This window comes from Zingiber officinale, chromosome 9B (assembly GCF_018446385.1).
Source record: "Zingiber officinale cultivar Zhangliang chromosome 9B, Zo_v1.1, whole genome shotgun sequence".
Taxonomy (NCBI): Eukaryota; Viridiplantae; Streptophyta; class Magnoliopsida; order Zingiberales; family Zingiberaceae; genus Zingiber; species Zingiber officinale.
This window is the reverse complement of record NC_056003.1, coordinates 31748013-31762523: the sequence shown is the minus strand read 5'-3', so window position 1 is coordinate 31762523 and position 14511 is coordinate 31748013. Positions and strand designations below refer to the sequence as shown.

At 36.6% G+C, this 14511-nt stretch overlaps 1 protein-coding gene across 4 annotated transcripts; it reads right to left on the bottom strand.

Moving 5' to 3' along the window:
* Positions 1 to 5739: 5739 nt before the first annotated feature.
* Positions 5740 to 13766, bottom strand: LOC122022412 (protein transport protein Sec24-like At3g07100). 4 transcript variants are annotated; one of them, XM_042580405.1, is made up of 14 exons: positions 13617 to 13766; positions 13359 to 13488; positions 11397 to 12523; positions 11177 to 11315; positions 10267 to 10457; positions 10034 to 10141; positions 9677 to 9880; positions 9368 to 9599; positions 9137 to 9286; positions 8871 to 9027; positions 8105 to 8232; positions 7709 to 8031; positions 7262 to 7447; positions 5740 to 6276 (listed from the first exon to the last, which is right to left on the bottom strand). In XM_042580405.1, exons 3-14 carry the CDS (start codon positions 12471 to 12473, stop codon positions 6049 to 6051), a joined length of 3123 nt encoding a protein of 1040 aa, XP_042436339.1. In that variant the 5' UTR covers positions 12474 to 12523; positions 13359 to 13488; positions 13617 to 13766; the 3' UTR covers positions 5740 to 6048. The 4 variants fall into 4 exon arrangements, with proteins under 4 accessions (XP_042436339.1, XP_042436337.1, XP_042436338.1 ...); XM_042580403.1 differs by having other exon boundaries at positions 11397 to 12520; XM_042580404.1 differs by having other exon boundaries at positions 13359 to 13520; positions 13617 to 13765.
* Between the last annotated feature and the right edge of the window lie 745 nt (positions 13767 to 14511).

Sequence of the window (14511 nt, the reverse complement as noted above, 5' to 3'; positions counted from 1 at the left end):
TAAGCCTCTTGTATTTGGTATTATTTCCATAAATAACTAGTATGATGCGGAAAGAAAAATTACTAGTTATACCTTGTAGAAAAACCTCTTGATCTTCTACCGTATTCCTCTTCTAACCTCGGACGTTGTGTGGGCAACGATCTTCCGAGATGAGAAACCACCAAAGCACCTTCTTCTCCTTTCTTCAAGTTTCGGCCAAGCACTATGCTTCCAAGAGATGAAGATCTTTTTCCACCAATCAAGCTCCAAGGGATGTAAGCTTTCTCTCCTTCTTCTCCAAGCTAAAATCCGGCCACCACTTGATCTTCAAGAAGGAAGAGAGGTCCGGCCACAAGATGGAGAGAAGAGAAAGGAAGGAGGCCGGCCACACCAAGGAAGAAAAGAGGGAGAAAATAATAGAGGTTGTTCACCATGAAGTCTTCTCTACCCCCTCTTTTATAATCCTTGGTCTTGGCAAATAAGGAAATTTAATTAAAAACTTCCTTAATTCTTTTGCCATGAAAAGGAAAATTTTATTTAATTAAAAATAATTTTCCTTTTCTCAATTTACATGGCCGGCCACACCAAAGCTACAAACAAGGAGAGTTTTAATTAATTAAAACTTCCTAATTTGTCTCCAGAAATTTATAAAATTTCTCCAATAATTTAATCCCTTCATGATTGGTTTATAAAAAGGAAATTTAATAAATTAAAATCTTTCTTTTAAACATGTGGATAAAAAGAAAGTTATCTCTAAAAATTAAAATCTCTTTTAATCTACAAATAAGGAAAGATATCAAATCTTTTCTCAATCTTTTGTAGAAACTAATAAAAGAGAATTATTAATTTTTAAACTCTCTTTTAAATCATGAACATGGTTAAAAAGGAAAGTTTTCTTAAAATTTAAAATCCTCCTTTAATCAACAAATAAGGAAAGATTTCAAATTTTAAACTCTCTTTTAAACATGTAGATGATTTACAAATAGGGAAAGTTTTTACCAAAAATTAAAACCATCCTTTTAATCTACAAATAAGAAAAGAGATTAATCTCTTCTCTTAATCTTTTGTAGAAAGCTATAAAAGGAAATTTTTAATTTTTAAACTCTCTTTTAAAATCATGATATCCACATAATAAATAATTTTAATAAAAATCCTTTTAAATATTCTAGTGGTCGGCCACCTAAGCTTGGGACCCAAGCTTTGGCCGGCCACCTACATGGCTCATCCACTTGGTCTTGGCGGCCTAGCTTGGGTTCCAAGCTAGCTTGCGGCCCCATTGGATGGGTAAGAAACTGGGTATCCGGTGGGTATAAATCTCAATATACTAGATGCTACGATAGGGAGAGGAGGAATTGTTTTGGTCTCCGATGAAATTAAGCATCCGTGTTCGCCCCAACACACAACTTAATTTCATCAATAATTCATTCCACTAAAGAACTATTATTGAACTACGCACCAATCCCAAATTACATTTGAGCTCCTTCTTATTATGGTGTGTTAGTCTCCCCGTGTTTAAGATAACAAATGTCCACTAATTAAGTAAGTTCGACAACTCACTTAATTAATATCTAGCTCAGAGTAGTACCACTCAACTTCATCGTCATGTCGGACTATGTCCACTGCGAGGTTTAACATAACAATCCTTATGAGCTCCTCTTGGGGACATTCTCAACCTAGATCACTAGGACACTTCCTTCTATAATCAACAACACACTATAAGTGATATCATTTCCCAACTTATCGGGCTTATTGATTCATCGAACTAAATCTCACCCATTGATAAATTAAAGAAATAAATATCAAATATATGTGCTCGTTATTATATTAGGATTAAGAGCACACACTTCCATAATAACTGAGGTCTTTGTTTCTTTATAAAGTCAGTATAAAAGAAACGACCTCTAATGGTCCTACTCAATACACTCTAAGTGTACTAGTGTAATTATATAGTTAAGATAAACTAATACCTAATTACACTACGACCTTCCAATGGTTTGTTCCTTTCCATTATGGTCGTGAGCTACTGTTTATAATTTATAAGGTACTGATAACATGATCCTCTGTGTGTGACACCACACACCATGTTATCTACAATATAAATTAATTGAACAACTACATTTATCATAAATGTAGATATTTGACCAATGTGATTCTTATTTCTAGATAAATGTTTATACCAAAAGCTAGGCTTTTAGTATACACTCTAACAGTGCTCAGCCGAGCGGCTATTCTGCTCGGCCGAGTGGCGGGACCGCTGACGTGTATTTGGATATACTTTGGGAGATGGCGTCGCCAACACATGGCCTGGTCTACAGACGGGTCGTACGACGGACAAATAGGAGGATGTGCCCACGACCAATTGGAGAATGTGTTCAAGACCACGTGTTCAGGACCAATTAGAGAACGTGTCTGCAACCTATGGGAGAATGTGCTCATGCCTCGAAAAATGCGTGCATCACCCACCAAGGCATTATATAAAGAAGGGTCCGTACACCGGCGGAGGTATACGTAATTCACTTTTGGCGCTTGTGTTATTGTCGTTTCTGTTGGAATGTATACAAAAAGTCTAGATTTTTGTATAAATATTTATTTAGAAATAAGAATCACATTGGTCAACTATCTATATTTATGCTAAGTGTAGTTGTCCATTTAATTTATATTGTAGATAACATAGTGTGAGGAGACACACAGAAGATCATGTTATCAGATCCTTATAAATTATAAATAGTAGTTCACAACCAAGATGGAATGGGACAAACCATTGGAGTGGTTGTAGTATAATTTGGTAATAGTTTATCTTGACTATAATATTATACTAGTACACTATGAGTGTATTGAGCAGGATCATTTGAGGTAGTTTCTTTTTATACTGACTATATAAAAGAACAAAACCTCTGTTATTATGGAAGTGCATACTTTTAATCATGATATAATAGCAAGCATGTATATTTAATATTTATTTCTTTAATTTATCAAAGGGTGCGATTTAGTTCGATAAATCAATAGGTCCGATAAGTTGAGAAATGATATCATTTATATGGTGTGTTGTTGTTTATAGAATGAAATTGTGTCCTAGTAATCTAGGTTGATGATGCCCCCTTGAGGAGCTCATAAGGATTGTCATATAAACCATGCAGGTGGACCTAGTCCGGTACGACAATAAAGTTGAGTGGTACTACTCTTGGAGCTAGATATTAATTAAGTGAGTTGTCAGTAACTCATTTAATTAGTGGGCATTCAATATCTTAAACATAGGGAAATTAATGCACTCATAATAAGAAGGAGCTCATAATGTAATTTGGGATTGGTGCGGTAGTTCAATAATAACTCTTTAGTGGTATGAGTTATTATTGATGAACTTGAGTTGGGTATTCGGGGCGAACACAGGAAGCTCAAGTTCATCGGGAGACCAAAACCAATTTCTCCTCTCGGTCCCGGTTGTAGCCTCTATAAAACCTTGTATCCACTAAGTCCACTTCTTATCCAAGCAATGGGTCGGACACAACCTTGCTTGGAGCAAGGGGGTCGGCCAAGTGGCTTGGAGCACAAGTAGTGGCCAGCCAAATCATGCTTGTTGTCCAAGCATGGGGCCGACCACGTAGGATTAAAGGAGATTTTAATTTTTGTTAAAAGTTTTCCTTTTATAGCCATTCATGAAAGGGATTTAAAAGAGAAATTTTATTTTAAAAATTACCTTTTATAGTCATCCTCATGGTTTTAAAAAGAGAGTTTTAGATTTTAAAATCTTTCCTTTTATAGCTATCTACAAAAGATTAAATAGAGATTTTAATTTTGTTAAAATCTTTCCTTATTTGTAATTATCTATAATGTTTAAAAGAAAGATTTTAATTTTTTATAAAACTTTCCTTTTATGTAACCATGATTTAAAAAGAGAAGTTTTAATTAATCTTTCCTTTTTTGTAGTTGTCTACATGTTTTTAAAAGAGAGAGATTAATTTTTAAAACTTTCCTTTATTGCCATGTACAATAGTAAATTTAAAAAAAAAAAAATTTAATTGTTATTAAAATTTCCTCTTTAGAGGGAGGCCACAAATAAGGAAGTTTTAATTATGTTTAAAATTTTCCCTTTTGTAAACATCATGGTTTAAAAGGAAGCTTTAATTTTTGTTGTAAAAATTTTTCTTTTTAATATACCATGATGTGGCCGGCATAAGAAGATTAAAAGGAAGTTTTAATTAAACTTTCCTTTTTTACCAAGACTAAGGATTATAAAAGAGGGAGAGAGGGTGCCTCATGGTTAAGACAACCTATTCTTATTCCTTCTCTATTTCCTTGATGGTCGGCTATGCTCCCTTCCTTTCTTCTTTCTTGTAGCCGGTGGCACCACCTTCATCTTGTCACCTTTTTTGCTTCCTTAGGGCCGGCGGCATCGAGGGTTGCTATATCTTTGTGGCTGGTTGCTTGGAGAGGAAGAAGAAGAAGATGAGAAGCACTTGGTGGTTGGTTGCTTGAAGGAGAAGGAGAAGAAGGAAATTTTCTATTTTGGCATCCCTTGATGGCTCAAGAGTCTTAGAGAAGAAGAAGTGGTCCCGATAGAATTCATCTTGGTAGATCGTCGCCTACACAACGTCCAAGAGGAGGTGAGGAATACAGAAGATCAAGAGGTATAACTAGTTGTCTTATTCCATATCATATTAGTTTTCTTTGTATGGATTTTAAAATACCAAACACAAGAGGCTATCGGTTTTAGGCAATCGATTTTATGTTTCTTTTATTTTTCGATCTTGTGATTTGATTGTTCTTAGTGGTTAAACCTAGAGTTATTATAAGGAGATTAAATATTGAATTTCGTTGAAAGACTTTGTCTAGGAAGTGGTGGATAATCTCATATCCAAGAAGGTCTAGTGTCTCGCCATGTTTAACCTAGAAGCCGATCTTTGAAATAAATATTTAATCAACTTTATAACATGGGTGGATTTGAATTAATAATGTTAAGCATCGTTTGAGATCCAAGTCTAAACCTCTAAGGACAGATAAGTTGAACTTGAAATCAATAATATTAAGTTCTGTTTGCGATTACAAGTTTAATTTCTAAAGAACACAATAGGTTGTTAGGAAAGGTTCGGGACTTGTAAAAAAATTTTGTACAAGGGAACCAGTGCGATATTTCGAGTAGCAACCAACAGTTTCATCTTCTTCTTCGTGTCGGTGACCGACTTGAGCATCGAAGAGTTAACGTTGGGGACCCCTTTCATGACTCGACACTGACGTTTATTGTGCTTGCAGGCCGGAGCGTGGTCTACATCCAATCAACACAGCAACCACATCTCCAGCTTACCATCTTTATAATTTTCGGATATGATCAGTACTTATCCTATCTATTCTATAAAATTTATATTTAAGAATATACCTCATTTCTTTATATTCTATTTCTTAAATATTATAGAGAACATAGAAAAAATAAAAAAATTAATACAGCAGGAAGGGAAAAGTGAATATCTAAAGTAATTTTTTAATTCTAAATTATATATTGATATAAAACTTACATGGATATTCTAAGATTAAACTTAAAAAAACGTTCAAAAATAGTAAACAGAGAATTATTTTCATAACCAAACAAACTACATGGCCATATATTTTAAACAAAAAGTAAAAGCTAAAAAAACATATAGAATTACTGATTATTATTATTATTATTATTATTATTAATCGATAGTCATGATACTATAGAGAAAGGGAACAAACTAATTTGAATGGCCTTTATGCAAAATAATTTCCTATTAAGGCACACGATCCGAGTAGGGTATAATCTCGGGTGCAGCATGATTTAACATTTATAAGAAAATGTTTAATCTACAAAGGAATAAATAGAGGTTTAAGCACGCGGGTTGCGCAATATATATGAAACAAAATTATTCAAACAAGAAACAAGACATAGAAAAGAAGACTCCAAGTTGTGACACGAGATAAGATCTATCATTGTCTCATTTCAAGTTCAAAGATGCCTTCGCTATCCCAAAAAGATTGACTTCGTCGAGCTAGATCGAGCACACACCGAGATCGACGCAGAAGGGAAGGGGAGAAATTGCTGACATTTTTTTTTGTTTATTAGCTCTGTGCTTGCCGGTGTAATTGAAGGATCCAGTCGACGTAGCTGCTGGATCCGGCAGTTGGGTCCTCAATGAGATTGGTGAGGAACAGGGAGAGCTCTCTTGGCTGCTCACCCTGTCGAACGAGGCGACAAGACGGGTAGGAGGAACGGTTCTTTTCTCTCAATTGGTTCAATATCCTCATCAGCTTCTTTGAGATGGGGTTTTCATGTTCAGAAACGACAACCTGCAAAACAAAATGACTCAGTCACACAAACGAAAAAAAAAAAAGGATATGGTAATGAGTGTCTTATCCAGTGTATCATGTGAGCTTCTCGAGTAGCAGAGGTCATGGGTTACGACCAAATTGTGTCCCCAACTTGGTGGTTGGAGCCGAACAATGTTGAGTTAAAACGAATTCCATCTATGGTATTCCTTAATCAACAGATGCTATTGATATGCCAGAGCAATTAAGTTGCATGGATGATAGCATAGAATAAACTAGATTAAGATTGTACAGCTAAATAGTTCCCATAATTTGAACAATTCAATCTATTAGAGTGGACTATAACGGATAGAAGAAACCAAAAAAACATTTAATTTAAATAATAGTTCATTGAAGTTGTCCACCGAATAAAATAGCCAGTTTAGTTAAGTAAGATCAAGTTCCAAGTTCAAAATTTAATCACAACAGTGAGGGAGATTCCTCTTCGACTATGTTATTTATGAATTAGTTTCGTAAGCTGGTAAGCTACATTACAAATCCACAACTCCTCTGAACATTTCATAAAGAGTGGGTGGTTGATTAGGGAGGAGCTTGTGCAATTTTGTGTTATACTTGCATGCCCCTTAAGCCCCTTAGGTTGTAAGAAAAATTTGGTAAGAGTTTGACATAGTTTACGGATTGAAGTGTTAGACAATTAGAAAATAATACACAGAAAGTCAAAATAACACTGATGAGACAGTTAAGATCAGGTTATGGTATAAATAAAATATATAAAAAAAAAACTATAATAGAAGAGTTGGGCGTAGCACTAGTAGATGATCGAATGAGAAAAACATGTAAACATAGTTTAAATTGATTTAAAAAATATGAATGTCATTTGTAATATAGTATTGCATATAATTCTTTATGTAGCCGACTTCAAAAAGTAGGAATATAGCTTGAGGCGATGACCCCAAACACATATATGTTTAAGTTCAACAACACAAGCAAAGGTTAAATGGAGTACCTTGGATAGATCGGAGATGCTGGCAAAATCAACTCCAAGGATATTGTTCACTAAATCAGACTGGAGCATCCTGCCCAACCAAATGATAAAGTTGAACCCATCATCTAAAATGTAAATGCCTTTGGGATCCAAGTTTAGGGCAGTCAGTGGTAACTGTATCAATGATTCCTCATATTCTTTTGAATCCTGCAAGTAGGTGAATTATACAAAGTTAAAAATATAGATGCTTGCCATAATATTCTGTACATAAAATCCTTGAAGAAACAAAGAAAATAAATAAATAAATTGAATGAAATGAGGAGAATTATTAAAAAATGTGTCATTCAAATTTTTATTATTTATTTGGTAGATTAAACTTTAGGAGAACATAAACAATTTTGTTTAAGATATAATAAAAGGTATGTACATAATAGCGAAAGAAAAAAAAAACCAGTGATATAAAATTACCTTCAAAAGATTCTCATTGATCCTAAACAAGGAAGGGTAGAGAAGTTTCAGCATCCTGGCCACAGGCAGTATCATCATATTGTAACCAGCCGCACATCGATCATCCAGAGGAGCATCGGCATACCCTCCACGAAGAGCTACAGATTTACAAAGAGCCAATACATACAACGGCAACAATCTCAAAGATTCTGGATATATCAGTCTCCCACTCAGACGATGCTGAACAGCAAAGAGATTCCGATACTCTTTAAGGCTTTTCACGAGTTTCAAATGAATTGATTGTCTAGCATCCTCCAGCTTCTGTGATAGTGAGCTCTCAATCGCTGCAGGATTCTTGGCCATAAGAAACTAGACATCAAGTTTCCAAATACTACAGAGGCCAGTGTTTCTACTTACCAATCCTACCCAACAAAGCGACAATCGCTCCAGTGTCCGCTTGATTGTACATCTCATGAAGATCAGTCACTACTGGTGCAGCTGCTGTGTGAACTCTAATTCGTCTCTCACCTGATGAGGAAGTATACCTATGCCAGCTAAGGACTCACTTATCATTACCAGTGCACTACAGAATTCGTCATGGCTCTAGACGACAAGAAATTTCAATATTCGCAAAATTTTTCAAATAAGTAGTTTTTCAAGAAAAACAGATTCTTCTTATCCTGCTAAAATTTTGAATATGAGAATATTTTAACCATAAGAGTAAATGTGTAGAGTTCTTCCCCTACTAGGTTTGAAACTGTGCCAGGGATCAGCCACTAGTTTATGGCGAAGGCAAACTTCCAGCAGAATTGCTTTTCTTAACATCCACAACTAGCAACTAGCATGAAGCAAGCATTTTAGTTATTATTTTAGCAAGTCAAATATAAAAGCATAGTCCAATAAGCGAGGGAAATGATAGTGCTACAATGGTTTCAGGCACAAAACTTTACTGTAGCAGCATTGACACCTGAATAATTCAAATTGCAGCAACAATGCTTTCATCTAAAAACTTGTACAGGAGAAATGGTGTGAACTATCATCTAAAAACTTTCTTGCTAAGTTGTTCACTCAGAGAGACACTAAGTATTTTGACACTTTGTTTGAATATACCTGACTAGAATTTTCACCCAATTGGTCTCTTAAAAAGTAGTAAATAATGCATTTCATAATAGCAAAAGGATACAAAAGGGCAACTTGAAAGTATACAGTCTGAGTTGTCAGTAGGTTTTCTTCCAGAGCCAACTGCATTGCAAAGGCTTTGTCACAATCTACAGCTGGAAGGGCTAACAAATCAGCTGATCGTAACATAAAGTGTCCATGGTAACTTGTAAAGCGGACACCTAAAAAACAAGCACATACACACAAAAAAAAAATGCTTAGAAAATCAAATGCTTGTTCACATTATCTTGAAAAAAGAAACTACAGAAGGAAAATAGTTTTATTAGTGACCTTTGCCACATCTTATACGCATCACAGATTCCCAGGCAGTCTCCCTTCTAAGATTCCTACCCAACTCATAGCTAAGTTTCTCACGGTGAAGAGCGACCTGAAATGATGGATAATGATATACCTGGCCACCAGTATACTTGGCCAGAGATCCTGCAAAAACAAGAAAAACACATAAAGACAAGTGGAATGCCATCTGCTTATACAGCGACTGGAAGAGTTTTGGAATGTCACCTAAAGAAGCAATATCTGTGTACTTCTCACTGAAAGCATATATGTCCACAGCAATCTGGTTCTTTGTAAGCTCAGCAGCCATCTGCTTATAAAATGAATCTTCAGGTAGTCTTAAAGGATGTTCTTTGTCAGTCCCATAAACACGAAGATCATCTCCACGAAGTCTTAACCGGCCAACACCAAGAGATGGCAAAGTACTCTGAAATATGAGCAACTTCCCTCCAAGTTGACTCTATCAGAAAAGGGAAAAACATGTAAATGAACATTAAACTCAACAAACAGGAACCAATAAGATGAAAGACAATTTACCATAACCATCAATGATGCTTTAAGAGCAGGCCCAAGGGCTGATTCTACATTAGCAGAGCCCTGGAACATAACCGGCAGGCTATCAAGGAATGCTTCAACTACATGCCTAGATTCAGATAAGTTAACGAGAAGATCATCAGGCAATGGCAAAAATATATCATCCAGATCAGCTACCACCAACATTTGAGGCTGAGTTAAAGAAGACTGGGGAAAGAAAAGATTAATCAGTAATAATTTTGATAATTGTAAGCATTACTTTACCATGCAAGCAATGGTATCAGGAAAAAGATGAATAACAGGGGTATATATTACAAATATTAATTACACGACATAGCTTTTTAAATCAACACTACTTACCTTCAGATTGTGGAAATGCAATGTGCTGTCAAATGTTATAAAGCCAATTTGTGTCCTAGGAAATCCAGGTAAATCATCAAGGCAGGACTTGATGGTCTTTGCAACAATCTGTAAACCATTTAAAAAAAAAAAACTGAATTCCATGGTCCATATCAAATATTAAGTAAACAACTGCTAACATATATGAACTTGAAATGAATTTTGGAAACTGAACTATCTTCCAAATAGATTACCTCGAGTAAACCAGAACGAACAGCAGATACTGACACATCAATGAGGAAAAAGTATAGAGGTGGCATGGGTGGTCGAACCATGTACTCTGTTGAAGCAACAAAGTCTACACTACCTTTGCATAGCTCTGGTCTTTGGTCAATATCACATCTTCTGCCATTGGCATCCAGGGCACAATAATATTCCATGGGCACTGATCAGAGAGATACTCATAATTAAGGGCTTATTCCAGCTTCAAAGACAAAAAGTAAAGAAAAGCTGCCATGTTTGTCTTACACCATTCTAATAAAATCTCATGTAATAAAAATAGTGTCCATGCTAGTACGTTATATTTCAGTGTTATATAAGTCTGGCTACAGTCATTTTTATGTTCCAAGATAATGGCATGTCCATAATGGACATAGGAATCTGATCTCATCAAAATATACATATCACTGTACACAGGGTATCTATACCTTTGTAACTTCTTTCAGCTGAGTCATTTTAGGGTTAATGTGATTCCATATTTGTTGCAGCATAAACATCCCCTGGTTCTCAGGTAGATCAAGTAGTTAAGCTAGGTCATGTTCACTTAGAGAATAAATGTTATAGCTGATAAGTAGACAATATAAGTTCAGCATTATTGTACTGTCCTACAGAAGGATTGAAACTAAACTCCATGACATTTGATAATCAGGCGATCCATGATATTTCAGGTTGTACTATTGTTAGGCTAATGGATAACCTACATCACTTTTCAAGGAATGGTCATGTGAATGCGATTTAAGGCAATGGTTATCTCATAAGTGTCAGTCGTGCATGAAATATAAGTGTAAATTAGCAACACAGAATAAATATTATTTGGAAAAAAACATGTATAACAATGCCAGAGTGGACATAATGAGAATGTAAAAAATATTATGGTTTACATACCATCATTGAGCAAAGAACAGAGGTTGCACCTCCACTTCCTTCCAACATCTGTGAATGTTACATAGGGATTTACATATGTACGGCACCTTCGGCAGCGAATGATGCCCACTGGCCCAAAATTGATGACTGGTACTTCTTCCTGAATGAAAATAGTCGATATGATGCTTGCAAGGTATGAGAAGGCATCGACTTAAACAATAAGCACAAAATATAATTTTACCCCATCAGGAGTTTCAGCTAGTGGATGAACAACTGCTCCAAGAGGCAAATGCCACCTAGAAAACAATGACTGAGAATTTGGTAATGCATGAGTGGTCAGCCTGAAGAATCTCGGATGGCAATTCATAGGGTATATCTCAGGAATTTTAGTTGAAACTTCATCTCCACTTAGTGGCCTTGGAAGCAAGTTTGTATCAACTCCAGGATTGAGAGACCCAGGAACTGACCCAATAGATAATGACTGAAATTCTTCAACTAGACCTTGAACACCTCCAATAGGAGGTGCTGTCATAGGATGCTGCAGCTGATCCCTTGAACTATAACCCAATGAACCTCCAACAGGAGGTGGTGGAGGCACAATACTTTGGTGAGAATAATAAGATGGATGTGTGGCAGGAACATGGGCAGGTGGAACACCCTGCATTGGCGGTTGTGAAACTGGCCTAGAAGCATGAAACTGTGTATCTGGTTGAAATGAAGGCATGCTAGGTCTTGGAGGTACATTCGAATATCCATGCAAAGGTGGTTGAGATGGTATTTTAGTTGTAGTAAATGATGGCTCTGACAGTTGGGGCACATTACTTCTTGGTACCATTTGCGATGAACTTTGCATGGGACCCATTGAAACTGCAGGAGTTTGAGATAGAGGCTGAAAAGATCCCGTAGGCGGTGGCCCACGTGGCTGATGGATAAAAGGTGAAGAACCCAAGGGAGCTGAAGGTTGAGCAACTGGATAATATCTCGGGGCTTGCATTTGCTGATAAGAACTGACATCCTGTGCTGGATAAGATGGAGGGCCAGAAGGGCCGTTTGACCTAATAGATGGTGGTGGCACTCTGAAGTGAGATGGTTGCGTGCCAATAGGAGGACCAGAGGAGAAAAATGGTGATGTAGTTTGTGGAGTAACTGATGACCCAAAGTCAGCTACAGGGCCTGAAGAGGCAATAGGGGTAGGAGCTCGAGAAGGAACAGATCCATCCAAGCCAACAATAGGACCTGAGGATCTGAAAGGTGACGAAAATTGCGGAGCAGTCGGAAAGGATGAGGTGGGTCTTCCTGGAACAGTTGTTTGTTCCATCCCTAGTGGTTGTTAGATACTGCTTCCAATTACTTGAGTGGCAATGCCTGCTGATTCATATTGCATTACACCAAATCTTATAATTGATAAATAGTCAAACAATTTTCTAAAAATGTCAATCTAAGCATATGCTTATACATGATTCAGATAAAAATCGCCACTAACTTCTGGACAAATGTCAATAATCTTCCAAATTCCAAAGCATAACAGCAAGTTTAAAGATAATAAATAGGATCTAAATCTCCACTAAAATACTCCATAGCGGCAAATCCAAAAGAGAAAAGAACTAATAAAGCCACAATTGAAGAGCAAGCCTGTAGTCAGCAAATGCACTCGGATACTGCATACGTAGTTATGCAATATGCAACAACTTGGCAGTCCAACTGCATCAGCAAACTCACTACAAGAAACAAAAGTAAGGATACTTAAACATGGAATCTGGAATAAAATTTCCAGAGAATAATACAGGCGAATTACCCATTGCTTCCTACTACTAAGGACCAAGAATGCGCAGCATGATGCAGCTATGTTGGCATCTCAGTCATAAATAAACCCCATGTGGCACACAAATCTCGAAAGGCTTGAGTAAACATTATCCCATGAAGACAATACTAGCTATCTGAAGCGAAGCAACATAGAACAGCACAGCATACAAGTGCATCGATCCCATTGACAATATCAAGCTACGCGGATCCATATCTTATTGACGAACACAAACCATACAGATGGTTGAAAACTACACAGATCTACAAAACACAATCCGCAGAAAAAATCATCCTGAAAGAACAGATTCGAGAAGCCGATCTGGCGAGGAAATACATCAATAGAAAACACATGAAGAAACCCTATCCGTCCAAGAGTAGCGCAGGAAGAAGGAACGAATACCTTCGAGCGTCGCCGTTCGCCAACGCCCCCAGCCGCAGGGGTCTCAAACAATGGATCACGTCCCGCTCGCAGGGTGCCGGATTGGATCAACAAGTTCCGCCGTCTTGTGATCAACCCAACAAATTCATAGCTATAATTCAGGAAACGAAGCCAAACGCCTCCCTTATTACGGTGCCGACGGAATTAAATGACGGATTCACGGAGGAAGAAACTCGAATTGAAAAAAAAATTTCGATGGAATCGTGTTCTAGAGTGTACCTTCTGGAACTTGGCGGAGCACGGCACAGGGGAGGAAGCGAGGCGGGGGGCGGAGACGAGACGAGACGAGACGAGGCGATGAGGAAGGGCGAGGGGGGAGATGTCAATGAGTCGAAGACACGACGAACGCATCGCGTTCCGATGAATACGACGACTTAAGACACGATGACACGCAGGGCTTCGCCACTCACCCGTCGGCTGCGGCCAGGTCATCAATTCGCGTCGTGAACCAGAGGCAGGACGGGTATGCGTTGGAATAGTTGGGCCGTAAATGGGCAATCCATTCAAATCGGTCCATATAATTCCGACATACGCTCAATCGGCTCAAAATCTAACCATCCAAATCAAACAGATCGAAATTGATTAAATCAAATATTTTTTACATAAAAGGCCGAACTTTGACAAAAATTTAACAAATCAAATAAATATCAATTGAATAATTTGATATAAAATTGAATAATCATTGAATTAATCAAATTTTTATTATCACTTACTGATTATATTATCAATCGATCTACCAAGATTGAATGGTCAAATTAGACTTATCTGTTTCAATTGACAAATTATAATATATCAGTCAACTAATATTTCAATTTAATCAATTTCTGGAATTTAAAATTGAAATCATACTAAAAAAAATTTTAAAAAAAATAAAATTTTGAATTAATCCACTAGACCTTTCAAATTTAATTTATCATGATCTAACTGAGGCTTTTAAGAGATTAAATCTCTTACCTTCAACATATTCTTATTTGGATAGGAAAGATTTTATTATAATAAAAAATAATTATGTTTATTTCAGGTATTCTTAGTTCGTCATTATATTAAGGGAAATAAATCAAAGGCATTCTTTGTAGTTCATCAGATTATATAAATCAAATGATCAGCTTAATCA